Source organism: Eumetopias jubatus, unplaced genomic scaffold (assembly GCF_037043125.1).
Source record: "Eumetopias jubatus isolate StellerSeaLion01/CBP00866 unplaced genomic scaffold, mEumJub1_p1.0 scaffold_12, whole genome shotgun sequence".
Classification (NCBI taxonomy): Eukaryota; Metazoa; Chordata; class Mammalia; order Carnivora; family Otariidae; genus Eumetopias; species Eumetopias jubatus.
Genome location: NW_028274818.1, coordinates 71,394,481 through 71,420,693, shown reverse-complemented (window position 1 = coordinate 71,420,693; position 26,213 = coordinate 71,394,481). Strand labels below are relative to the sequence as shown.

Genomic DNA, 26,213 nt, shown 5'->3' with positions numbered 1-26,213 from the left:
TTTAAAGATATATTTATTTATTTTACCACACAGGTCCACTCACCCACCATTCCTCGCACTGGCCGAGTGAGAGAGGGAGGGAGAGAGAGAGAGAGACTGCGTGTGTGGGCAGGAGGTGGGCAGAGGAACAGGGAGAGAAGCAGACTCTCTGCTGGTGTGTGTTGAGGGGAGCCTGCCCTGGGGCATGACCCTGAGATCAGGAACTGAGCCAAAATCAAGAGTGGCATGCCCAACCCACTGAGCCACCCAGGCGCCCCACTTGTCTTTACCATTTGCCTTAGCAATCGTAATTCTAGTTTACCTTAAAGGTACACCCTCAACAATATGAAAATGCCTTTGACCTGGTTACTCTTGGCAGCTTGGTTGGTGATTATAAAATATTGGAAACAATTTCGATGTTCATACATAGAAGAGTGGTTGAATGAAGTGTCCATCCACATATCTCTGTGAACGGACGTGGAATGATTTCCAGGCTCTGTTGCTAAGTGTAAAAGGGGAAGTGTGAAGGAGTATATATAACGAGCTACCTTTGTGTATAAAAGAAGGGGATTAAGAAAATAAACATTTGCCTCCTCACTTGAGTATAGAGAAACCTAGGAAAGAAAACCCAGAGAGGACTGAGATTGATTTTAGAAGGTAGTTGGCAGGAATTGAACGGAGAGAGGGAATGAGGGAGAAGCCATTTCTCTGAATAGACCTTTTTGTGCAGACCTGACTTTTGGAACTATGTTATCGTTTTACATATTTGAAAAAATAAAATAAAATCTTCCAAGGATGGGAGAAAAAATCCCCAAATTTAATACAAACAGAAACAAATGAACCAAAGCATTCTTTCAAAGGAATAACATAAACACACTCAAGGGTGAGAAAAAATAAAAGCAGTAACTCAAGTTAGTATTTAGAGCATATGCCCCCAGCCTAAAGACAAAAAGAACTCTAAACAAATATTTAATTCCAATTGGAATTGGTAGGCCTCACCCTACCCCCCCCCCCAATACAGATGAAAAATTCTGAAGCTACTTTTTGGAATTCTAGCAAACTGAGCACATAAATAAAATTTCCGGGTTGGAAAACGGAGTTACAAATACTGAGTGGGAGAAGAAAGAATGAACCCTGCAGGATTAGGTTGGAATTAAAAAACTCTTGGATGTACACATCCCGTCCATTTCCCAGCTCTGTTCTCCAAGAAGTAATGATGCCACAGTGACTCTAATTGTATAGCAGAGAAACCACACTGACCACCCTTCATAAACACACAAACTCTGGAAAGTATGTACCTCTTCGTGTTATGCAGGGAACACAGAATCACTTCCGTGGTCTCTCCTGCCCAAAGTGTGAAACCTGAGTCTAAACAGGATGAAACATCAGACAGACCCAACTTGAGCGACATTCTACAAAATAAATGGCCTATATTCTCCAAAAATGGCAATGCCATGAATTGCAAAGAATTATGAACTGTTCCAGATTAAAGACGTCCAAAAAAGACATGACAAGTGAATGCAATGGATGCACGATTTTGAATTTTTTCTTACTATGAAGGATTTATTGGAGCAACTGACACTTCAATAAGGCCTGCAGATTGTTGTGTTCAGTCTTATTTTCCTGATACTGAAAACTGGACTGTGGATATGCAAGGGAATTCGCTGTTCTCCCCATAAAAAGGGGTGAACATTCATCCATGAGATTGTCACGAGCATCAAATCAAATGTGCTGATTCACATACTGAATTCAGCACAAAACACTGGGTAAATATAGGGAAGGATCATCATTGGTGATAGGATCTCACAGGACAAGGTGGGTTTTAAGAAACGACCAGCTCGGGTGCAGAACGACTAGGCTTCAACAGGGTCCCCTGGGTCACTCAGAGGGATTCCGCTCACGGAAGCGGGATCCACAGGTGCCCAGGTTCCAGGAGGCAGGGTTCCAACAAGGCCCCGGGCGCGGCCAGCGGGTCAGTGCTCCCACAAGAACCAGCGGGCCTTCCAGTTCCAGCTCCCGAGAGCCGGCAGATTAAAAAAGAAATTTGGTAATAGCCAATACAGAGCCCCAAACTCAAAGGACGGCCGCTGGATTCTGGGACTTTCGCCCACTGGGTCCCGGTGGAAGGTGCCAGAACCCCGAGATGACTGGCACCGCCAAGGGCGAGCCCAAGGTCGGCTGGCCGGCGGCAGGCTCTGAGCCCAGCTGCTTTCAGCTCTGTTTTGAGACATCACAGCTAGTTCTCCGGCTTAAAAAAGTCATTAAAATGGTCATGGGAGACATTCTGCATGGGGTGAAAAATTAAGGGTGGTTGTGACGTTTCTGCCCTGCCACGTTGAGCCCGTCCCGGGTTCTGTAGGAGAACATGGCGTCGCCGCCCGGCCGCCTTACCCACACTGCTAGTACAAAAATCATCCCCAAGGGCAGCCAGCCCGGTTCAGCACCGTTTGCAGCGTGGAAGCTGCCAACACATCGGCCAGCTAGTGTGGCCTTCGCCTCAGGCCCTGGGCCTGAACCTGGGGTCTTAAGTTAGGGGCGTGCCTGCCGCTTGGGGTCTGCGGGGGCTTCTCCCGCGTGCGGAAGGCCGGGTGCGACGCGGTGACAGGCACACCCCGAGGGGGCCCATGATCACAGAAAAGCAGCTCTGTCGCTGGACTCGGACCATCAATTCCAAACATGGGGAGACAAAATGGCGGCCGTGTCCCCGGCAGAAGCCACATACGGGTTCCGCGGCACGCAGGACCTACAACTCCCAGAGTGCTCTGGGTCGAAAGTGGGAGGGCGGGGAGCGCGCTAGCGTCCCTCGATGTGGCGCTGGGCCCTGTGCCCCGCCCCCTCCCAGCGGAAACCCTGTGGAATACGTGGCTCGCTCCGGCCCGCTCACCCGCCCTTCTTCGCACTGGCCGAAGGGATTCGTAGTTGATTGGCAGCGGTGTTGACCCTCCTTCGGGTCTTAAGAAACTACAGTTCCCGATGTAGCTTCTGCGCCTGCGCACAACGCCGCAGGGCGTACTACGGTTCCCGGCGGGCCCTGCGACGCGCGCGAGTGCGTGCTGACGCACTTAGTTGGTCGTGCTGACGTGCAGCGCGGCCCAGGCGGGGTGCGAGTGGCGCAGTCGGAGCCCGCTGCGGCCCCTGAGGAAGCGAGGAGGCGTCGGTGTCGGCTGAGGCGGGCGGACCGGCAAAGCAAGGCGGCAGCTCCAGGCCCCGAGGGACTCGGGAGCTTGAGCAGCAGCAGCGGCAGCACCTCTCCCCCTCGGAGGCGGCGGGCGGAGGAGGCGGCGGCGGCGGGTGAGAGGGTGAGGGAGCGCGCGAGCCGGGTGGGGGAGGGGCGGCGGCCCCCGGCGCGAGGCCAAAGCGCGCGGAGAACGGTCCAGGCCGCCGCGCGCACGCGCGCTCGCCGCCCCTAGCTCACGCGGACGCCCTCGCTCGCCTGCCTCCCCCCTCCCCCCCTTGCCTTCCTTCGGTTCCTGTCGCGCGCGGGCTTTTACTGCCCTCCCCCTCCCCCATGGCAACGGCTCGCGCCGCCGACTGCTCTCGGGCTCGCGCGCGCTCGCGACGAGGAGGGGGGGAGCGCTCGCCTCGGCTTCTCGCCTCCCCCACGCGTGCGGCCGAGGAGGCCCTCCCGCGGCTGCCCTTTCCGACATTTTCTCGGCGGGGAGGTGGCGGCGGGGGCCTGTTCCCCGATCTCTTTCTCCGAGCCTCTCCGGCCTTCGGCTTCTCAGTCTCTCCCGCGGGCCTGCCGTCCGGCGCGGAGCCTCCCAGACTCCTGGGCGCCACGCAGCCCCCTCCCCCATGCCTCAAGGCCGAAAATAGGCCTTGGCGGCCCCGCCGCTGCAGGGAGCCCTGGAACTAGGTGCCGCACATATTTTGGCCTTTCAGGCTTGTTACTTTCGGTCTCGAAGCGGCGGGGAGAGGAGAGCTCCAAACCTTGGTTTTCTTTTTTCTTTCTTCCTTTTTTCTTTTTGAAAGACGTGTTCAGCTCAGGTACGTAAAGGCAGACTGTGTACTTTCCTTAAGTGTTTTTTTGGTTTTCCACTTTTTCGTCGTCTTCTCAAAAGTTGTGTTAAAGCTGGGGAGGCCGTTGGAGCCCTTCCTAGGGAAGAAAACGCTGGGCGCCGACTCAGGCATTATTTGTCACCCAACCCTTACGAACCTTCGTTTCCACTCCCGCTTATTTAAGATGTCGTCCGGACCAAAAATTCAAAAAGAGCGTCTTGTCTTTTTAAGTGTGTGGGTTTAGGTTTTGTCTTAGAACTAGTACTAAAAATTCTGGGGGTTCCATAGTGTCCGCCCAGCTACCGAAATGCCCCCTTACTGCGCTTAACCTACGTCCATTTTCCTGCACACCCACCTCGTTTTTGGTGCCTTCCTTTTCTTGAGTATCTCAGTGTTGAATTTCCGGATTGCCTTATATCTTTTTGTTAGTTTGGCGTCGTGATTAAATTTCCCAACAAAAGAAATTCTGTTGTCTTGCTTTGCAGCTTATTTTTATTCTTTGATTTTAGCTTGGGTAGCTTGAGTGCTCAGTCTGTGGGCCCAAGTCAAGAATGCCTGTTTAAGTTACCTGGTTTTGATGATTTTTCTGTGTTGGTGTTCCTCTTTGGTCTTCCCTTTTAGTTGTTTTGAGGGCTGTTTTGGGGGGGGGGGAGACTTGTTTCCTAAAAGTTCTACAATTCGTTGTTTTAAAAACCCTTTCCTTAGCTATTGGTTTTCCTTCCTAAGGGAGTGGGAGGATTTTTGTGTGAGGTGGTATGGAAGTGTGGGTGAATGGTTAAGCTAAAGAATTAATTGTATGTCAGAAGCATTCTGTAAGGGAGGCAGAAATTAGGTGGGGTTTAGAGAGGCAAAGAAGGGCCTAGGTTTAGAGTGGGGAGGGTTGGTATTTGAGAAAACAAAAGTGAAGGTTGGAAGATAAAGAAACTGATTTCTTGTGCTGTAAAGAGATTTTTCTTTTTTTTGAGTGTGCTTTTCTACTTTTCCTAGATTAGCCTTATTTGTTACTCCTTTACCTTAGTGTTGTTTTCTTTTTGTTTTCAGCCCTCTTGAGTGCTACTGGGATTGGGCAAGGATCCAGCCTTTAGAGTTTGGGGATAGAGGTACAAGCAGTTCTGGAATTGGGCAATTTTCCTTCCATTCACTGTCTCCCCATACTTACATTTTTGTTGTTTTAGTACATTCTTCCAGGTATTTGTGTGCTGTTTTTTTATTCCTGGAATTTTAAAAACGTGGCGTTTCTTTTTATTCAATTTTATCTATTAATCTCTCCATTTGTTCCTTGATCTTTGTCTTGGGGTAGTTTTCCCTCATGCTTTCTGAAACTGTCTTTGACAGGATGAGATGGGGAAAGAAATAAAGTGCGTATAGTAGGGAAAAGGAATAGAGTGTGCATAGCTAAGAAATCTAACCAGAAGAATGGGAGCTTGAGGGCTCTTGAGAGCCATGCTGGGGTTGGGACAGGTTGAGAAGACAGAACTTGGTAGAATGCATGAAGATAAAATGAGAGGGATAAGGAGGCCTGGAAGAGAAACTCTAGGAAGTGAGATACAGGGGATTGATAGGGAAAGCTGACTGATGTTAGTGGAGGGGGCTTCTGAGTAAGTTTAGGGCAAGGAATGCAGAGGGTATGGGAACAGTTGGAGCAGAGGAGGCTGATTTGATTTATTCAGAGCATTGAGTTGTAAACAGGTGATGTTAAAGAGGAACTAATGAGACTCGGGTGAGCTGCAAATCATGTAAGAAATCCAAAGGGAAGGAAATTAAAGGAATAAGATACCAGGTGAGGTAGTTGATAGGAACTTATTGATAATTGGAATCAAGGAAATGGCCTCTTACCTCTGGGAGGAAAAATACAAGAGGATCTTACGTCCAAGGTTCTGTGTTTCTGATATGCTTACTGCCCTTTATTCTTGAATGTGAGGGTGTACAGGACACTTGGCTTACATCAGGAACCAATCAGTCCACTTGTTCAAATACGTAGGGGTCGTTTAGTCTGTTTTGTTTTCATAACAATGTAGTCTGAAATTCTCAGGTCAGTTCTTAGAAGAATTTTTGAACTTGTATTGTGGGCCTTAGTTGCCACAGATCTGTGGTGGTGGTTGTGTGCTGTTTGGAGGCCTGAGTAGGTTACCAGATGTTAGGGATTAGATTAGTTGGTGGAGACAACACTTGTGCTTATTGGGGCCAAGGGAGAATAAAGAGGCAGTGTGGAGAAATTTGAGAGAGACGGGTTTCTTGTTTTCTTAGGGTGGAGAAGAACATCTAGGTGCAAACAGAAATGGAAATAGCTCTTGCCTTTTGGGGGGGAAGGCTGTAAGAGCTGGGCTGTGATTTTAATGGAAAGTGTGGGAAGGGTAAGGAAGGGGTTTTGGTAGGAGACCAGGAGGATTATGCAGCTAAAAGAGGTTTAGTGTGGAGATTCGTGTTGAAATAGATGAAGCAGAACAAGGATTTGGGTGGTGGTAAGTGGTTAGTTTGGGGTCAGGGGCCTGACCCGTGTTTCCCCGCTCCCCCTCAGGAGCGGTGGTGCCCCCCCGGGCACGGGGCCATGTACAACGGGATCGGGCTGCCGACGCCCCGGGGCAGCGGCACCAACGGCTACGTCCAGCGCAACCTGTCCCTGGTGCGGGGCCGCCGGGGTGAGCGGCCTGACTACAAGGGAGAGGAGGAACTGCGGCGCCTGGAGGCTGCCCTGGTGAAGCGGCCTAATCCTGACATCCTGGACCACGAGCGCAAGCGGCGCGTGGAGCTGCGATGCCTCGAGCTGGAGGAGATGATGGAAGAGCAGGGGTGAGGGGAGGGCTGGGGGAGAGCCAAGCACTGAGTGAGTTGCAGAGCTGGGGGAATTAGGTGGGATGTAGGGAGCTTAGGGTTGGCTGAAGAGGCCTGGAGAGGAGTTGTAGGAGGGGAGGAGATAAAGGAGCTAGAAAATGGAAAGGAGTTAAGGGACAGCTCAAGGTGGGAGATGAGGAAACTGTGTTTGCGACAAGAGGAATCCTTAAGGAGTCTGAATTATTTAGGTGGAGGCACGTGGGGAAAGAGAGGAACCATACAGAAACAAATGTGCTTTAAGGGGAGGTGGGAAAGCAGGTACCAGGGAAGAGAAGATCTAAGGTATAAGCTGACAGATGTTGTTATTGGTAGAGAAGAGGAAGTAAATGGATTGAAGGATTGAGGCCTTGGAAAGTACACGAAGGCAGGAAAACAGGAATTGGAATAATACCTGCATAAGGGGGGATCATGAGTTGGGTAGGGAAGTGAAATTTTGGAAAAGGGGCACAATCAAGCAGAAGACCTTTTAGAGCAGTGGTTTTCAAACTTCAGCAGTGGCACCTTTTTTATACAATGTACTTTTGGAATCTCAGGAAATACCTGTTGTTGAAGTTGGGGAGGAGCAACTGGAACTCTGCTTAACTTTCCTTTTTTGGCCCCTGGAGTGTAGCATGTTTAAAATCCACTGTTCTAGAGGCTATAGTAAGCGGAGAGAAGAAAGATAACAGGAAGAGATCAGAAAGATTTAAGAGAAAGGCCCTTTGGGTGACAGTGAATTGAAAAGTTTTATGTGTGCATGGAAAGGGAAGGGATTCTCCTGGGAATGAGGAAACTAAACCTGGGACTGGGGAAAGTGCCTAGTCAAACTTTAACCCTGAAGGGATTTGTTCTTTAGGTACGAGGAACAGCAAATTCAGGAAAAGGTGGCTACCTTTCGACTCATGTTGCTGGAAAAGGATGTGAACCCTGGGGGCAAGGAAGAGACCCCAGGACAGAGGCCAGCGTGAGTGTTTTCACTGTCACTTATTTTCTCTGGATGTTAAATAGCAGCTTCTGTTATTCTCTCTTCTTGTACATTCTCCCTGCTCTCATTTTCGTTTCCCTGGCCCATTTGGCTGCCTACAGATGTGTGAATATGACTCTGTTCTTTGCTCAAACTCCTTCTGACCTTTGCCTTTTTTTTCTCCCCTAGGGTAACTGAGACTCACCAGTTGGCAGAACTGAATGAGAAGAAAAATGAGCGACTCCGTGCTGCCTTTGGCATCAGTGATTCCTATGTGGATGGCAGCTCTTTTGATCCTCAGCGTCGTGCTCGAGAAGCTAAACAACCAGCTCCAGAGCCTCCCAAACCTTACAGGTACTCAAGGCCAAGAACCTGTGTCAGCTTTTCTTGATTCTAAGTACTCTGTTACTTGTTTTTGTGAGGGTTTTTTTGGACTATTTCTTATCAAACTGTTCAGATTTTGTTTTGAAGTTGAAACGTCTTAAGATTTATCTTAGCACTCATCCTGCATCTTTTCATCTTTCTGCAAGCCTTGTCCGGGAGTCCAGCAGTTCTCGCTCACCCACCCCAAAGCAAAAAAAGAAAAAAAAGAAGAAAGATAGAGGACGGTAAGTTAGTTGGAAAGTTACTCTAATAGCCAGAGCACTAATCCTGTCCTTTTCTTTCTCTTGCTGAAAATAGTTCTTGGATGCAGGTGAGAGTTGTCAGGGAAGAGGGAGTTACCATTCAGATTTCAGTCCGAGAATGAATACGTTTCTTCAGTGGGGAAGGGTTGATTGTGCAGTTCTGCCAACTAAGAACTAAGCAGCAACATCTTAAGTTGGATTTTCTTTTTCATTTTGAGATTTGTTGCTTTATGCTAGAGGTAGTTAGGCCTCTTGGAGAGTAAGTCTGAGACCTTGGTGCTGTTAGGCTAGCACTTTTTTTTTTTTTTTTGCGCTTAGAAGAAGCCTGTTTTGGAGGTGGATTATAAGTGGGAAGGTCAGGGACGGAGCCGAGCAGAATGACTTTGTTTTTGAACCCGTCTTTAGCAGGTCAGAGAGCAGCTCTCCTCGACGAGAGAGGAAGAAGAGTTCTAAGAAGAAGAAGCACAGGTATGAGGTGGGAGTACGTGGAGTGATTGGAGAGGCTTGATGAGTCTAGGCATAGGTATTGGTTCATGTTTTTTCTTCTCCCCTCCTTCCCCTCTAACAGGTCAGAGTCTGAATCCAAAAAACGGAAGCATAGGTAAGAGCTTTTTGGGGCATAAGGGGCATAGTGGCACATGGAATGGTGAGCCACGTTGGCCTTACCTGTTCTCTAGGGGGTTTCTTGGAATATAGCTCAATTCTCAGATCTTGCGCTGTTAATTCCCTGATTCTTTCCATTTTACTTTCAGTTTTATTTTAAAATGATTATTTTTAATAATCTCACTTTTATTCGTCAGGTCTCCCACTCCAAAGAGCAAACGTAAATCTAAGGACAAGAAGCGGAAGCGGTGAGTGAATTTGTGTGGATTGGAGGGTAATTTGCTTAGCAAGTAGGTGAAGATTCCTTGGTAGGGGATAGGGGAGAATTAGTTGTGTTCTTGAGAGATGGTAGAGGGTTGAGAGATGGATGAAGATCTAGTACAAGTGTGACAGAACCCTGAGTTGTGGTCTTCCTTCAGGTCTCGAAGTACAACACCAGCCCCCAAGAGCCGTCGGGCCCACCGTTCAACATCTGCTGACTCTGCTTCCTCTTCTGATACTTCCCGCAGTCGGTAAGGGGTGGTCCAGGAGGAAGGGAGGGAGAGGGACTTGTGGGTTAATCAATTTAATATTTATTGAGCGCCCACGGTGTGCTAGGCGCTGCACAGACCATTCGGAAGACACGGTCCCTGCCCTCTAGGAGCTGACAGGCTAAAGCAACAGGATGGACAGACATATACATTTCCCCTTCTCTTTTTTTTTTTTTTTTTGTTTATTTTGTTATTTTTTTGTTTTGTTCTGATGTATATGGACTGCCAGAATAGGGGGGGTGGTGGTTTGTTCGTGGTGTCTGGGGGAGGAAGGAATCCTTACCCTGGCTTCCTTAATCGGGGAAGGCTTCCTGAAGGAGGTGGGCTCAGAGGTGAGTTGTGAATGAAGTGGGTAGGGAATGGGCAGGGTGGAGGGTTGGGGGAGGTTGGGGGAGGTGAGTAAAGGGGTAGAGGGAGAACGTTTTTGGGGACTGTCTTGGGAAGAAAAGGACCAAAGTGAATTGGACTTGAATTTCCATATGAGTGATTTGAGTCGTGTGTGTAAGAGAAGGCTTTTTGGAAGAGGGTTTGTACATTCAGGAAAGGTGGATGGGAGCTGGGGAGGGGGTTCTCTGTTCTCCCCTGAGCTGATGTCCTTCCTCTTCCCTGCCCTCAATTACCTTCTTCAGGTCTCGAAGTGCAGCAGCAAAAACACATACAACTGCCTTGACTGGGCGAAGTCCTTCCCCTGTTTCAGGGCGTCGAGGGGAGGGAGATGCACCTTCTAAGGAACCAGGTACCACCAACATAGGGCAGCCTGGCAGCCCAGAGCCCTCTACAAAGCAGCCTAGCAGTCCTCATGAAGACAAAGATAAAGACAAGGAGGTATGTTGCTGAGTTAATGGATGTTTTTTGGGTTGTAGGGTTAGGATGGGTGTTTGAAGTGAAGGAGGGAAGTGAAGTTTTTCAAAGAAGTCAATTTAGTTTTTTTTTATGCGTTTCACTCTTAGCTATCGAGTTCTCTTTTACATTGGCAAATTTTTAGAATTATATCTTTTAAACTTGACTGCTTATTAGTAGGTTTTACATCAATATTTTATACTTTTATGTATAGCTTGGGCAAGTTTTTTTTGGTTATAATTAGTTTTAGTACTTGCGTATCTCTGTTTTGTTAAATGCTGGTTGTAGCTAAGAGTTTTTAATTCACTGGGTTGCTGCCTGCAATTTGAAAACACTATATTTGTCTTTTCAGTATTTGTCATTTTGTGGTTATTCTGATTGAGTCCTATTCACGATGTTTTCCTGCTTTAGCTATTACATAAATTATTCTTTGCTAAATTCTTAGCTTTTTTGTCCATTTTCCATGTCATCCAGAATTCCTTTCTAAACTACAAGCTGGATCACCACAAAAATTTTTTTTATATTTAAAGTTTTTATAATTTGGTGTGTTTTTCCTTTTCTGTAGTTCACTGTAGTCTTATTTACATGAATCATGTCATCAAACTTTTTCTTTTGTTTTTTTATTTCAGTATTTTTTTTAAAGATTTTATTTGAGAGTGAGAGAATGAGAGAAAAAGAGCACATGAGATGGGGGAGGGTCAGAGGGAGAAGCAGACTCCCTGCAAAGCAGGGAGCCCAATGCAGGACTCCATCCAGGGACTCCAGGATCATGACCTGAGCTAAAGGAGTCACCTAACCAACTGAGCCACCCAGGCGCCCTATTTCAGTAATTTTTTCAAGGGTGAAGTTAGTTAGATGTCTCCCACTTTGGGAAACTGCTTTGTTTCTCCGTTTTTAAAATGCTTTTTTTTTTTAATGTTGTTATGGCATTTTGTTATGGTTGTTACAAAATACCATGCATTAGTTGTTTGCATTGTGTTTTTTCCTAGATAATAAGAGTTTTAAAGTGACAGCCTTTCCATATTTTTGTTTTCTCCACTTTTTGTATGATCTTTTGTTAATGAATGAGGGCCTGTGGTGAGGAAAGGGATCAGTTGGTGTAATGGGGTGTGCAGAGAAAAATTTCATTGAGAAGGGTGTTGGGCTCTTACGGGTGAAAGGAAGTTTTGGTGCTTACATTCCTATCCATACTTTTTTCCCCCCCCCGCTCTTAGAAATCTGCAGTTCGACCTAGCCCCTCTCCGGAAAGGAGCAGCACAGGCCCAGAACCACCTGCTCCCACTCCGCTCCTTGCTGAGCAACATGGCGGCTCCCCACAACCCCTTGCAACAATCACGTTAAGTCAGGAGCCAGTGAACCCCCCATCTGAGGCTTCCCCACCCCGGGGCCGTTCACTAACTAAGTCTCCTGAGAAACCGCCCCAGTCTTCTTCAGAGAGCTGCCCACCATCCCCTCAACCTACCAAAGTTTCTCGACATGCCAGCTCTTCCCCCGAAAGTCCTAAACCTGCACCAGCTCCTGGGTCCCGCCGAGAAATTTCTTCTTCTCCCACATCCAAGAGTCGCTCACATGGCCGTGCAAAGCGGGATAAGTCACATTCTCATACCCCTTCTCGAAGAGTGGGGAGGTCCCGTAGCCCTACTACTACTAAGAGGGGACGATCTCGGTCTCGAACCCCTACCAAGAGAGGTCATTCTCGGTCCCGGTCCCCTCAGTGGCGTAGGTCCCGGTCTGCACAGAGGTGGGGAAGATCCAGAAGCCCCCAGCGACGTGGCCGCTCTAGGTCTCCTCAGCGACCAGGCTGGTCTAGAAGCCGAAATACACAGAGAAGAGGCAGGTCTAGATCAGCAAGGCGAGGCAGGTCACACTCTAGATCCCCAGCCACTAGGGGCAGGTCTCGTTCTAGAACGCCAGCCCGTAGGGCCAGGTCTCGCTCTAGGACACCTGCCAGACGGAGATCACGATCCAGAACGCCCACCAGACGTAGGTCTCGCTCTAGAACACCGGCCCGGCGGGGCAGGTCTCGCTCTAGAACACCTGCTAGGCGCAGATCTAGGACCCGATCACCAGTACGACGGAGGTCTCGTAGCAGATCACCAGCCAGGAGAAGTGGCAGGTCACGCTCTAGAACCCCAGCCAGACGTGGTCGTTCACGCTCTAGAACCCCAGCCAGAAGAGGGAGATCTCGGTCTAGAACACCCGCAAGACGAGGACGGTCTCGGTCTAGGACACCCGCAAGACGAGGACGGTCTCGGTCTAGGACACCTGCAAGACGAAGATCTCGTAGTAGAAGTGTAATTAGACGGGGAAGATCTCACTCTAGAACGCCACAAAGAAGAGGCAGGTCTGGTTCATCATCAGAGCGGAAGAACAAATCCAGAGCGTCACAGAGAAGGAGCAGGTCCAACTCAAGCCCAGAAATGAAAAAATCTCGCATTTCTTCAAGGCGGAGCAGGTCTCTCTCTTCACCACGGTCCAAAGCAAAATCTCGCTTGTCTCTGCGGCGAAGCCTTTCAGGGTCATCTCCGTGTCCTAAACAAAAGTCTCGGACACCACCAAGGCGCAGTCGCTCTGGATCATCCCAACCAAAGGCTAAATCTAGAACACCACCAAGGCGAAGTCGGTCTGGTTCTTCTCCTCCTTCTAATCAGAAATCTAAAACACCATCAAGACAGAGTTGTTCCAGTTCATCTCCTCAACCTAAAATGAAGTCTGGAACACCACCAAGGCAAGGGTCTGTAACAAGTCCCCAGGTAAATGAACAATCTGCTACGCCACAAATGCAGAGCCGTTCAGAATCACCTGAGCCTGAGATGAAATCTACAACGCCTTCAAGACATAGCTGCTCTGGGTCCTCCCCTCCTAGAGTGAAATCAAGCACATCTCCAAGACGGAGCCGATCTGAGTCGTCATCTCCACAACCCAAAGTGAAGGCAGTAACGTCACCGATCCAGAGCTGTTCTGGCTCCTCTTCTCCAAGTCCTAGCAGGGTGACATCCAAAACACCTCCAAGGGAAAGCAGATCAGAGTCTCCTTGCTCCAAAGTGGAATCTAGACTGTTGCAAAGACAAAGCCATTCTAGGTCCTCCTCACCAGATACCAAAGTGAAACCTGGAACACCACCAAGACAAAGTCACTCAGGATCTACTTCGCCATGCCCTAAAGTAAAGCCCCAAACTCTGTCGGGACACAGTCTTTGTGGATCAAAGTCACCATGTTCCCAAGAGAAGTCTAAAGACTCATCAGCACAAAGTTCTGGATCCTTTTCTCTCTGTCTGGGAGTAAAGTCTAGCACACCACCAGGAGAGCTGTATTTTGCCACCACCTCTTTGCAACAGAAAGGACAATCTCAAACTTCACCAGACCCTAGATCTGATGCTTCGAGTCCAGAAATGAAACAGAGTCACTCTGAGTCTCCATCTCTGCAGAGTAAATCTCAGACACCTCTTAAGGGTGGCTGGTCCAGGTCCTCATCTCCAATCACTGAGCTGGCACCCAAATCTCCAGCAAGACAAGAAAGAATCGAATTGTCAAGTCCTAGGCTAAAATCTGGAATGTCTCCTGAACAGAGCAAGTCTCAGTCTGACTCTACCCTTTATCTTGCAATGGACTCTAAATCTCTTCTGGGGCAGAGTAGATTGGAGCCTTCTGAATCGAAAGAGAAAACAGGCTTACTCCTTCAGGAGGATATTACTGCATCATCTCCTAGACCAAGAGACAAATCAAGTCCTCTTCCATTGCAGGATAAGCCTGATTCCTCACCAGTGCTCAGAGAGACTCCTAAAACCCCATCAAGGGAAAGAGGTGGTGGTGTTGGATCATCTCCAGATACAAAAGACCAAAGTGCGTTAGCTAAGCCAAGCCAAGATGAGGAATTAATGGAGGTGGTAGAGAAATCTGAAGAAGCCTCAAACCAGGTCCCCTCCCATTTGTCTCCGGAACTTAAAGAAGTGGCTGGAAGTAATTTTGAATCATCTCCTGAAATAGAAGAAAGACCCACTGTGTCTTTAACTGTTGACCAAAGCCAGTCGCAGACTTCTTTGGAAGTGGAAGTCCCTGCAGTGGCCTCAACTTGGAGTGGGCCACATTTTTCTCCAGAACATAAAGAACTGTCTAATTCTCCCTCGAGGGAGAATAGTTTTGGGTCACCTTTAGAATTTAGAAACTCAGGCCCTGTTGCAGAAATGAATACTGGATTTTCTCCTGAAGTTAAAGAAGATTTGAATGGATCTTTTCCTAATCAGCTGGAGACAGATCCATTTGTAGATCTGAAGGAACAATCAACAAGGTCCTCTAGACGCAGTAGTTCTGAGTTATCCCCAGATGCAGTGGGAAAAGCAGGAGTGTCTTCATATCAGAGTGTTTCTTCACCAGTACTTGATGCAGTACCCAGAACACCATCAAGGGAAAGAAGTAGCTCTGCATCTCCTGAACTGAAAGATGGCTTACCCAGAACCCCTTCAAGGAGAAGCAGGTCTGGGTCTTCTCCAGGACTGAGAGATGGGTCTGGGACTCCCTCAAGACACAGCTTATCTGGGTCCTCTCCTGGAATGAAAGATATACCTAGAACACCATCCAGGGGGAGAAGCGAATGTGATTCTTCTCCAGAACCAAAAGCTTTGCCTCAGACTCCCAGGCCAAGAAGTCGTTCACCATCATCCCCAGAGCTCAACAACAAGTGTCTTACCCCCCAGAGAGAAAGAAGTGGGTCAGAATCCTCAGTTGAACAGAAGGCTGTGGCTAGGACTCCGCTTGGTCAGAGAAGTCGATCTGGATCTTCTCAAGAACTTGATGGGAAACCAAGTGCATCCCCTCAAGAAAGAAGTGAATCAGACTCTTCTCCAGATTCTAAAGCTAAGACACGAGTACCGCTTAGAGAAAGGAGTCGATCTGGGTCATCTCCAGAGGTCGAGAGCAAATCCCGACCTTCTCCTCGGCGCAGTAGATCTGGCTCATCTCCTGAAGTTAAAGATAAGCCAAGAGCAGCACCCAGGGCACAGAGTGGTTCTGATTCCTCTCCTGAACCCAAGGCTCCTGCCCTTCGGGCTCTTCCCAGACAAAGCAGGTCAGGTTCATCAAGCAAAGGCAGAGGCCCTTCTCCTGAAGGAAGCAGTAGTTCAGAGTCGTCTCCAGAACACCCACCCAAATCCAGAACTGCTAGAAGAAGCTCTAGGTCCTCACCAGAGCCCAAGACCAAGTCCCGTACTCCACCTCGCCGTCGCAGCTCTCGATCCTCTCCTGAGCTCACTAGGAAGGCCAGACTCTCTCGAAGAAGCCGCTCTGCATCCTCATCACCAGAAACCCGTTCTAGAACTCCCCCAAGACGCCGAAGAAGTCCTTCAGTCTCTTCCCCAGAGCCAGCTGAAAAGTCGAGATCCTCACGCCGCCGGCGCTCAGCTTCATCCCCACGTGCTAAGACAACTTCAAGGAGAGGCCGTTCTCCTTCACCAAAGCCCCGTGGGCTCCAGAGGTCCCGTTCCCGCTCAAGGAGGGAGAAAACCAGAACAACTAGACGTCGAGATAGGTCTGGATCTTCTCAGTCAACCTCTCGGAGAAGACAGCGTAGCCGGTCAAGGTCTCGGGTCACTCGTCGGCGGAGAGGAGGCTCTGGTTACCACTCAAGGTCTCCCGCCCGGCAGGAGAGTTCCCGAACTTCTTCCCGACGCCGAAGAGGCCGTTCACGGACACCCCCGACCAGTCGGAAGCGGTCCCGCTCACGTACCTCACCAGCCCCATGGAAACGTTCAAGGTCTAGGGCCTCTCCCGCCACTCACCGGCGATCCCGGTCCAGAACACCTCTGGTCAGCCGCCGTAGGTCCAGGTCTCGAACCTCACCAGTCAGTCGGAGACGATCAAGGTCCAGGACATCAGTGACTCGACGAAGATCTCGATCCAGAGCATCCCCAGTGAGTCGAAGGCGATCCAGGTCTAGAACACCACCGGTAACCCGCCGTCGTTCAAGGTCCAGAACACCGACACGCCGGCGCTCCCGTTCTAGAACTCCACCAGTGACCCGAAGAAGGTCTAGATCTAGGACACCACCAGTAACCAGGAGGCGATCTCGAAGCAGAACTTCCCCAATCACTCGAAGAAGATCGAGATCCAGAACATCCCCAGTTGCCCGTAGAAGATCTAGATCTCGCACGTCTCCAGTAACTCGAAGGAGGTCCCGCTCTCGAACCTCTCCAGTGACACGCCGCCGTTCTCGGTCCCGAACACCTCCAGCTATTCGGCGCCGCTCTAGGTCTCGGACCCCACTGTTGCCACGCAAACGTTCTCGAAGTCGCTCTCCACTTGCTATCCGCCGCCGTTCTAGATCCCGTACTCCGCGAACAACTCGGGGCAAACGGTCCTTAACGAGATCTCCTCCTGCCATCCGAAGGCGTTCTGCATCTGGAAGTAGTTCTGATCGTTCACGTTCTGCTAGTCCCCCGGCAACAAGGAATCATTCTGGTTCTCGGACACCTCCAGTAGCACTCAATAGCTCCAGAATGAGCTGCTTCAGTCGTCCTAGCATGTCACCAACACCTCTGGACCGCTGTCGATCACCTGGAATGCTTGAACCCCTTGGCAGCTCTAGAACACCCATGTCTGTCCTGCAGCAAGCTGGTGGCTCCATGATGGATGGTCCAGGTCCCCGAATTCCTGATCACCCAAGAACATCCGTGCCAGAAAATCATGCACAGTCTAGAATTGCACTTGCCTTGACAGCCATCAGTCTTGGCACTGCTCGGCCGCCTCCATCCATGTCTGCTGCTGGCCTTGCTGCAAGAATGTCCCAGGTTCCAGCTCCAGTGCCTCTCATGAGTCTCAGAACGGCCCCAGCTGCAAGCCTTGCCAGTAGGATTCCTGCAGCCTCTGCAGCAGCCATGAACCTGGCCAGTGCCAGGACACCTGCCATACCAACAGCAGTGAATCTGGCTGACTCGAGAACACCAGCTGCGGCAGCAGCCATGAACTTGGCCAGCCCCAGAACAGCAGTGGCACCTTCTGCTGTGAACCTTGCTGACCCTCGCACCCCTACAGCCCCAGCTGTGAATCTAGCAGGAGCCAGAACCCCAGCTGCTTTGGCAGCTTTGAGTCTCACCGGCTCTGGCACACCCCCAACTGCTGCAAACTATCCCTCCAGCTCCAGAACACCCCAGGCCGCAGCCCCTGCAAACCTGGTGGGTCCTAGATCTGCACATGCCACAGCTCCTGTGAATATTGCCAGTTCAAGAACCCCTCCTGCCTTGGCACCTGCAAGCCTCACCAGTGCTAGAATGGCTCCGGCCTTGTCTGGTGCAAACCTTACCAGCCCCAGGGTGCCCCTCTCTGCCTATGAGCGCGTTAGTGGCAGAACCTCACCACCGCTTCTTGACAGAGCCAGATCAAGAACCCCGCCGGGAGGCCCAGGCTCCAGAACCCCACCATCTGCCCTGAGCCAGTCTAGAATGACCTCTGAGCGGGCTCCCTCTCCTGCCTCTAGAATGGTCCAGGCTCCCTCACAGTGTGTTCTTCCTCCAGCTCAGGATAGACCTAGGTCCCCTGTGCCATCATCTGCTTTTTCTGACCAGTCCCGAGCTTTGCTTTCCCAGACCCCCCCTGTAGCAGGGTCTCAGTCCCTTTCCTCTGGGACAGTGGCCAAGACCACGTCCTCCGCTGGTGACCACAATGGCATGCTCTCTGGCCCTGTCCCTGGGATGTCCCATCCTGAGGGGGGGGAACCACCTGCCTCCACGGGGGCCCAGCAGCCTTCCCCATTGGCCGCCCTGCAGCCAGCAAAGGAGCGGCGGAGTTCCTCCTCCTCCTCCTCCTCCAGCTCCTCCTCGTCGTCATCCTCGTCCTCCTCCTCCTCCTCCTCCTCCTCTTCTGGTTCCAGTTCTAGCGACTCGGAGGGCTCTAGCCTTCCTGCTCAACCTGAGGTAGCAGTGAAGAGGTGAGGGGCTTGCCTTTTATGACTGATTGTACGGGGCAGGTTTGGGGGATGGATGGTGCGGGGGAGGGAGAAGCCCTGTCCAGAGGTTCTCTGTTCTTTGAAGGAGGTACGGGAACCTTGACCCTTAAGCTGGGGGTAGAAGAGAATGCTGGGGTTGGGGGTATGGGGCGGGGGGAGGAGCGGGTCAGGTAAAAGTCTCCAAAGGTTCATTCTCTAGAGGATAATGATGAGTTTTCCGTCTCTACAGAGGACAGAACTAGAGGAAATGGACTTAATTTTACAGCAGGAGGGATGGCAGTTAGACCTCAAGAGGAACTCCCTGGGCTGGAAGGATCTTCAGAGGTCATCCCATCCCTCTCCCTGCCTCCAGGCAGGACGGCCCCTACCCCAGCCAACCCGCACACACGGGGGCCTCCCCAAACTGTGGCTCTCCGTGGAAGGAGACCACCCAGCTCGCCTTCCACACCTGAGCCCAGGGGCCTTATTCCTCCATCAGGGACATTCTTGAGGTTTAGCCTTGATCCCTTGTGCTGCGGGCCCCAGCCTGTTGCTTGTGTTAGCAGAGGTTGGGTCAGCTCGGGCCACCGCTCTCGAGAATGCGCTCACTGGCTCTCAGCTTGGAAAGCGCGCAGGGCCTTTCTGCGGCACCCCTCCCCCACTGCCGTTCCTCCAGGCCAAGGAAGGTAGGGTTGGGGCTGGGGCAGCTTGTCTCCTTGTGACGCTCTGCTTCTCCCACAGGGTGCCCAGCCCAGCCCCAGCCCCAAAGGAGGCTGTTCGAGAGGGGCGTCCTCAGGAGCCGACCCCAGCCAAGCGGAAGAGGCGCTCTAGTAGCTCCAGTTCCAGCTCCTCTTCCTCTTCCTCCTCCTCCTCTTCTTCCTCCTCCTCTTCCTCCTCCTCTTCCTCCTCCTCCTCCTCCTCCTCTTCCTCCTCTTCGACTTCTTCCTCCCCCTCCCCTGCTAAGCCTGGCCCTCAGGCCTTGCCCAAACCTGCAAGCCCCAAGAAGCCACCCCCTGGCGAGCGGAGGTGAGTGCTGCCTTGCTTGAGATGGAAGGGGTGGGGGGAGACCCTGGGTGTGAGATCCCTGCTGGGAGTCTCAGGCGGACTGTGGCGTCTGGTTAGGTGGGAGGAGTTGGGCTCTGCTCTCCCTACCACCTTCACTGTGCCCTGTTATGGCAGAGGGCTGCACCATCCAAGTGGGTGCTCCAGTCAAAGTTGTGGAGTCCTAGGTACCGTCCTTTCCCTGCCCCTGACATGCAGCCTGTTCCCTGCTCCCAGGTCCCAGGGATACGAACTTTTAAATCTCCCCATTGCTACTGCCAGGGCTCCGGTCTGGCCACCGTCATCTTCTCCCGACTCTGTCCACAGCCTCTTCCCTGTCTCCCTGCCTCCACGCCATTCTCTTCCACACGTAGCCAGAGGGATCTTTCTAAAACGCACATCTGGTTACTTCCCTTCACTCCACAAATCCTTCCGGGACGCCCTGTGGCCTGCAGGATAAAGCCCCACCTCTGCGGGAATGGCGTGTGAGGCTCTTCACCAACTGGCCTTGCCTGCCCTGTGTTCTCCTCTCCTGCCCGCCCCCACACATGCCCTGTGCTCCAGCCACACCCAGCGCCTTGCAGTCTAAGGAGAACCCCATGCCTTTGGACATGCTGTTCCTTCTGCCTGGAATTCCCTTGTCCGCCTGGTGAACTCCTCGTTCTGCAAGACTCCGCTCAAACAGCACCTTCGAGAAGACTACCCTGCCCCTTCCCTGCCCCACATCCCCTCCCCCCGGGTCCCCAGACCCATTGTACATCGGTCCTTGTGGGGCTGCTTCCCATACACGGGGCCAAGTGGGCCTCCCTTCACCACCAGACTGAGCCCCTCCAAGGGCAGGGACTGTCTTTTATCTTTGCATCCCCCGCTGCACCCCGTGCCCTGCCAGTTGGGGCACTCGGTGGATGGTGTGCGGGCGGATGGGTGAGTGAGCAGACAAAGGTGGGTCTGAGGCTGGCCCTGTGTGGTATGAGGTTTGGTGGTCAGGACCTGGGGGGTGGTCCTGAGTGCCGGCTGGTGGGTTTGGAAGACTCTGGTGCTATGGGGACTTACTCTGCTCTCTAGGTCCCGTAGCCCCCGGAAGCCAATAGACTCCCTCCGAGACTCTCGGTCCCTCAGCTACTCGCCTGCGGAGCGCCGCCGCCCCTCACCCCAGCCCTCGCCACGGGACCAGCAGAGGTAGGGCCTCCTGTCCTAGCCTGGCTGGTATGGCTCTGTGAAGAATTTTGAAAAGAGCCAACCGTACCAGAGGTTGGTGTTGCCTTGTGTGTGGTTTGATGTGTGTACTGTGTCGTTGCAGCAGCAATGAGCGGGGTTCCCGCAGAGGCCAGCGTGGGGACAGCCGCTCCCCAGGCCACAAGCGCAGGAGGGAGACGCCTAGCCCCCGCCCTGTGCGGCACCGCTCCTCCAGGTGCGTCGTCCTGGCACTCCAGTGCTTGGTCCCCTTCTGAGTGCCTCAGTACTGGCTGGTCTCTGCACTGATTCCTTTTTTCTGTTGCAGGTCTCCTTGAATCCTTCTGGGGGGAATTCCACCACACCCCAAGTTCTGGAGCTGCAGGGAGTGTCCCCTTTCCCCAGCAGAGCCATGGGGAGGGGTCCTTGTCTGCCCCCCTTTGAACCCTGGCAGCATCTTGGGGGAGGGTTCTCTCCTTCCCCTCCCCCCTTTTTTCTTTGTTCCTGTGAAATGTTAATCTCTGTGAGTTTTTCCTGGTTCATGTTTTGGGGGGTTTGGGGTGGGTGGGAATGAGAATGGGAGTTGCGGGAGGGGAGGATACAGTTGGGGACACCCTGGTCTTGAGTTAGAAAGGGCCTGGGAGGCAGTGATGCCCCCTTTTACCTGAGTTCCTGGGGGGCGGTGGTTTGGAACTTGGGAGCTTTGTGTGAGGTGTTCCTGGAAGGAAGGGGCAGGAGTGGAAATTAGTTGGCCCCTACTGCCCCCCAGTGAGGTTGTGGCCCCTCCCCCAACTTTTCTTCACGTTTCTTAAAGGCATTTTGGTTTTTTAAAATCTGTACAGCAAGAGCAACTTTTTCTGTCAAATAAAAATGAGAAATGCAGGAATTGGGTCTATACATGGTTTCTTAGGGGTGGAGAGTTGTTCTCCTACTCTGACTGCTCCCCTTCCCTCCAGTGCACTCTGTTGGCCTCAGACGACATGTGTTGGGTGGATCTAGGCTTTGGGTCCTCCTTGGAGCCCAGTCTAAAGCCCACACCTGGGCTGCAGCTTACTTTTGCTCCTGGCTGCTGCTGCTTAGCTCAGAAGCTACCCAAGAGCCTGCCTAGTGGCAGGAAGTCACTAAAGGAACCAAAGCCCCAAACCTTGGATCTCCAGGTTCCTCCCAGTCCTCTGCCAGTGGCCTCAGAGGGGCAGGTTGGGGTGGGGGTGGACAGCAGGGTCCACAGAGCTTGTGGTCTTTCAAGGTGGCCTAGCAAGCAAAGAGGCCTCTGAGGAGTTGTCTTGCAGGGGAGCGGACCCATCCCAGGGAAAGTGATGCCTGAGTCAGGAGAGGGTGCACAGAAAAAGGCAGCAACCAGGCAGACACCCAAATCTCTTTTATTGGGGGGGGTGGCACTGGGGGCAGGCCCGGGGCCCTCTCACTGCACCGCTTGTTCATTGGCGCTGCTTCCTGAGTCCTGTGGCTTCATCACATCGGGCAGCTCAGGTGGGCTGGAGAAGGGCTCGATGCGCAGGGCCTCGAAAGCTTCATCTGGTGGACAGGGGTGGATGGGTGGGTGGGGAGAACTGGAGGGAGCAGCCACCTCTGTCTAGCTTCTGGTGTCCTCTGAGCAAATCCCCACCTCTGCAGAGTCTCTTCCATGATCTTACTAGAATGAGTCCCACCCCTACAGGCCCAACCTGGACTGCCCATCACCCCCGCATCCAAGTCTGTTTCCTCACCCTTTAACACCTACTAGTGACACTGCGCAGACCCTCACCCATTTGTCTCCCCTCACGTAGAATCTCCACCATCTCCTTGTTCCATTCACACCTCCTCTCCACTAAGTACAGATTTTTTAAGTTCAGACTGTTCTTCCCCTGCTTAAAACCTTCTAATAGCTTCCCATCACACTGAATAAAATCTCAAGTCCATTGCCCTTTGTCCACCTGTCTCCTGTGTTCCCCACAACAACCTCTTTCCTGCCTCAGAGCCTTTGTATTTGCTAGTCCCTAGCCTGCCACTCTGAATGGCTGGTTGTCTGGGGGCGTTCAAGGGGTTGACCCAAAACACTCCTCAGAGAAGCCTTCCCCAGCCGCCCTACAACAGACAGTCACTGCATCCCAATACCTGTGCATTGGTACAGCAGAATTTACCTAACATTAGCCAAAATGGCCGTTTCTTTTGACCAAGCTGCTTTCCCCACTAGAACAGCAGCTCCAGAAAGCCCTGTCTTGTTCCTGTCACCTCAGCACAAAGCAAACAAGCCCCATTTCCTAACTTTACTCCTGCACTTTCTTCCAACAGGGAGACTTCTCTGCACCCGGCTCAGGGTTCTCAACCAATTAGGCCCCCTTAGGAAAGCTGGCCATGTCTGGCAACAGTTTCGGTTGTCATAACTTGGCAAAGTGGGTAGAAGGCCATCTCTAATAGTGGCCAGAAATGCTAAACATCCTGCAGTGCACAAGACACCTCACACACAATTACCTGACCTCAGATGTCCACAATGCTGAACTTAAAGACCCATGGCTCAGCTTAACTAATTCAGCTTCGAAACCACAAATCTGCAGTGACAATTCTTGCCTTCATCATTTCTCCCATTTTTGGTTAGGTCTGGACAATGCCATTTAACACTTGATTTGACTGAGCAGCCAGTTTGGGGGGTGGGGTAAGTTCTGTGCTGCTCTTCCAAAAACTCTGTAAGGAAAACAACTACCCACGCAGAAGTGCATTTTTGCAACAAAAGTAGCCCAAGGGAGGAACAAAGAACAGCCGGTCCATATCAAGACCGCAATCTCCTGCCCCAGTGGTGATGCCACCTAGGGTCTAGTCACCCCCCACATTCAATGCCCTAACTGGGGTCATGGCGAAGAACAAATCCCCTCCCTGTGTTGTGATTTTTTTTCATCAACAAAATATGCCTGCTGACCTCTTCCAAGAGTCTCTGCAAGCCTACAGGAGACTGCCTTTAAGAGGAAGGGCTACGTCCTCCAGGAGAATGTAGCCAAGTCCTGGCTTAGGAAGCAGAATGGGAGATGTGCTTTCAGTCCTCACCTGCCCCCCTCAGAAGGGTACCCCTGTACAGGGCCTAACCTGTGCAAAGTCTGCACCAGCTGTGCACCTACTTTCATGTTACTGAAAGGGTGAGGGGACCCACATGAAGGGCCTTAAGATTTCCATTTCCTGAGCCCCTCAGGCCAAGGCGTGGGGCCCTTGGGGGCTCACACCGCCTGTAAGGCTGGCCTAAGTGTCACACACCTCTATGGAGATGGGAACTCCAGCCAGCAGAACGGGGGGTGGGCAGCGTGAAGCAGCTGCCCAAGGACATGGTCATTGAGGCCTGGCAGTGATCCTCATGAAATTCAAAAGTGTGGCTAAGGCTATACACTCGCTCAACCTTCACTGCACTTTTTGTCACAAGAAGCCAGAAAAATTAATCAACCAAGTTTACTCCACACAACTTGAACACTACAACCCCTGTTCAAGTTTCTAGAGAATAAAATCCAAACCTCTCTTTTTCTTGGGGGAACGAGGTACACTGGAGAGCAGTGAACCACCCCCACCCTTGGGTTTCTAAGCACTGGGCAGGGGGCATGTGGTTCATGAGAGCACAGTCCCTGGGGCAGGCAGGGACTGGACATGAATTCCGGACCTGGCAGTCCCAGCAAGTGACCTAATTTCCCGAGGTTCACTCACTCATCCTTAAGATGGGCACAACACACGTCTGGCATGCACAGAGATGCTGGGAGATTAAGTGATGCCCCGTAAAGACTGGCATGGTGCCCAGCTCAGGCAAGGTCCCAGCCGTCTGCATCTGAACTGTAGCTCCCTACATGACTGCTGGCAAGACTCAGTTTCCACGACTCCCAAGTGGGGATAGCCATACTTCCCTCTCGGAGTACCAACTATTAAATGGAACAACAGAAATAAAATGCAAAGTACAGGACCCAAAACTCACTAAAACCTCTAAACAGAAGCTGGTATAGTGATTAGGGATATTTGAATCCTTCCTGAAATAGGCTTCAATTTCTACAAGCATCTCCTCTGCCTTTTTTTCCCTTTGTGGATAAACAAATACACAAGATACTGCCTGCGCTTTATGGACTAGAAAGCCACTGCCCTGGAGGCTGGGAGGAGGAACAGCAGGCTCCCCAGTGACCCCTTTCTTTGGCTGTTTCACCCCGCCTGGCCGCCCCGCTCACCTGCTCGAAAGGCCAGCCCTACAGTGGCTGGGGCCTGCGGCCGTGCTGTCTGACTGGTGAAGCCACACTCTCCCAGTGTCTTGCCGTCATCCAGAAGCTGGTCATCCTGAGGAGAGAGGCAGGCAGGGTGTTGGGAGAGGCCCCGGGAGGGGTGAGTCCCAGACTTCCCTGGTCAGCAACTACCCTGAAAGTCAGAAGAAGAAAGATAGATGGCCCCAAGTGGGGCCCAGGACCACCCCCAGAACGTATCAAACACAATTTCCAGGGCTACACAAGACTTTCCAAATCAGAACCTCTCAGGGTAGGGCTCTGGAATCTCGTTTGCCCTCCCAAGACTCCAGGTGCTTCTAATTTCAAGAGTCAGTGACCCAGTCTGTCCACTAGTAGACCTGATTTGAATCCCAGCTCTGCCACCTTGGACAAAGCGGTTGATCTTTTTGATGGGCAATTTATCTGTAAGATGGGAATTACCGGAACTCCCAACTTGTAATGCAGCCAGGAGGTTTCAATGATTGAAGTAGACCCAGAAAGCAAGGAATACAGTACATGCATGGAAAGAGCACAGGCAGCAGGGATGCCTCCTCGGACGCGCGGCATAAGAGACTTCCAGAGACTAACAGAGGCTCAGTTTGGAAGGAAAAGCCAGTTTCCGTTTCCAACGAGAATGAGATCAGTGCACTTAGGTGAAGGGCCCCATGCTGCTGGACACGTGAATTGGGCCAAGAGCACGGACTCCCCCATGAAAACACAAAGCCCCAAGCCATTTTCTCTACATAACTGCAGTTGGTTAGAGGGGAAAGAACGAACTTTCAGAGCATCGGCAGGAGCTTGGGGAGTAATGCGCTCGTTCGGTGGAGGCCTGCTGGGCCGCTACTCACCCCGACACCCTCCGCTTGTCTGTAGTAAGGAGTGGGGATGAAGGGGTACGCTTCTGACGGGCCCGAGGGGCACTAAGGGCAACGGGGTTCAAACCCCGGCTCTGCCGCTGACCTTGGGCTGAACGGTCACCTCGCCCAGCCTCAGTTTCCCCAGCCCGCCGCCGCGGTGATGAGACACGCCGCCAGCCCCCCGAGAAGCGCCCGGAGACCCCCGCGCGCCCCCCGGGGCCGCCTCGCCTCCACGCGGGGGAGTTCCGGCCACTGTTTATACCAACGACGCGGCCGCCCCGCAGCGCCCGCCCCCGCCCGCCCGGGGCCGCACCTTGTACAGCCGCTGCTCGTCGGGCGGCCGCTTGAGGATGCCCTCGACGATGCGCTTCAGCTCGAACACAGTGCTCGACTCCTTGGCGTCCGTGAAGATGGTGGTCTTGTGGCGCCGGATCATAAGGAACACGTCCTGGGAGCGGCGGGCCGGCGTGAGCGCGGAGCCCAGCCGCCCCCGCCCCCGCCGCTGGCCACCCCCACCCCCAGCCCCGCGCGGCCCGCCGGCCCCCGCTGCCCCCGGCCCGCCGCCCCTCCCCCCGCGCCCGCTCACCATCGCGGCGGCTGCCTGTCCCCCCCTCGACGCGCCGGCGCGGCCGCGCTCCGCCCCGTTCCCGGCAGCCCGCGC

General features: G+C 52.2%; 2 protein-coding genes across 12 annotated transcripts; one reads left to right on the top strand and one right to left on the bottom strand.

Annotated features, from left to right (window-relative positions):
* The first annotated feature begins 3,064 nt into the window (after nt 1-3,064).
* Nucleotides 3,065-21,367, top strand: SRRM2 (serine/arginine repetitive matrix 2). 11 transcript variants are annotated; one of them, XM_028111800.2, is made up of 15 exons: nt 3,065-3,270; nt 6,497-6,768; nt 7,646-7,753; nt 7,943-8,107; nt 8,284-8,361; nt 8,788-8,847; nt 8,948-8,980; nt 9,180-9,230; nt 9,402-9,494; nt 10,142-10,337; nt 11,567-18,270; nt 19,009-19,293; nt 20,374-20,487; nt 20,609-20,719; nt 20,810-21,367. In XM_028111800.2, the coding sequence occupies exons 2-15, from the start codon at nt 6,527-6,529 to the stop codon at nt 20,817-20,819; spliced, it is 8,250 nt and encodes a 2,749-aa protein (XP_027967601.1). In that variant the 5' UTR covers nt 3,065-3,270; nt 6,497-6,526; the 3' UTR covers nt 20,820-21,367. The 11 variants fall into 11 exon arrangements, 10 of the variants coding, with proteins under 10 accessions (XP_027967601.1, XP_027967602.1, XP_027967599.1 ...); XM_028111801.2 differs by having other exon boundaries at nt 8,785-8,847; nt 20,612-20,719; XM_028111798.2 differs by having other exon boundaries at nt 8,785-8,847.
* Nucleotides 21,368-21,844: 477 nt separating this feature from the next.
* ELOB (elongin B) lies at nt 21,845-26,213 on the bottom strand. The gene is made up of 4 exons (XM_028111808.2): nt 26,139-26,213; nt 25,866-26,000; nt 24,666-24,771; nt 21,845-22,014 (listed from the first exon to the last, which is right to left on the bottom strand). The coding sequence occupies exons 1-4, from the start codon at nt 26,139-26,141 to the stop codon at nt 21,902-21,904; spliced, it is 357 nt and encodes a 118-aa protein (XP_027967609.1). The 5' UTR covers nt 26,142-26,213; the 3' UTR covers nt 21,845-21,901.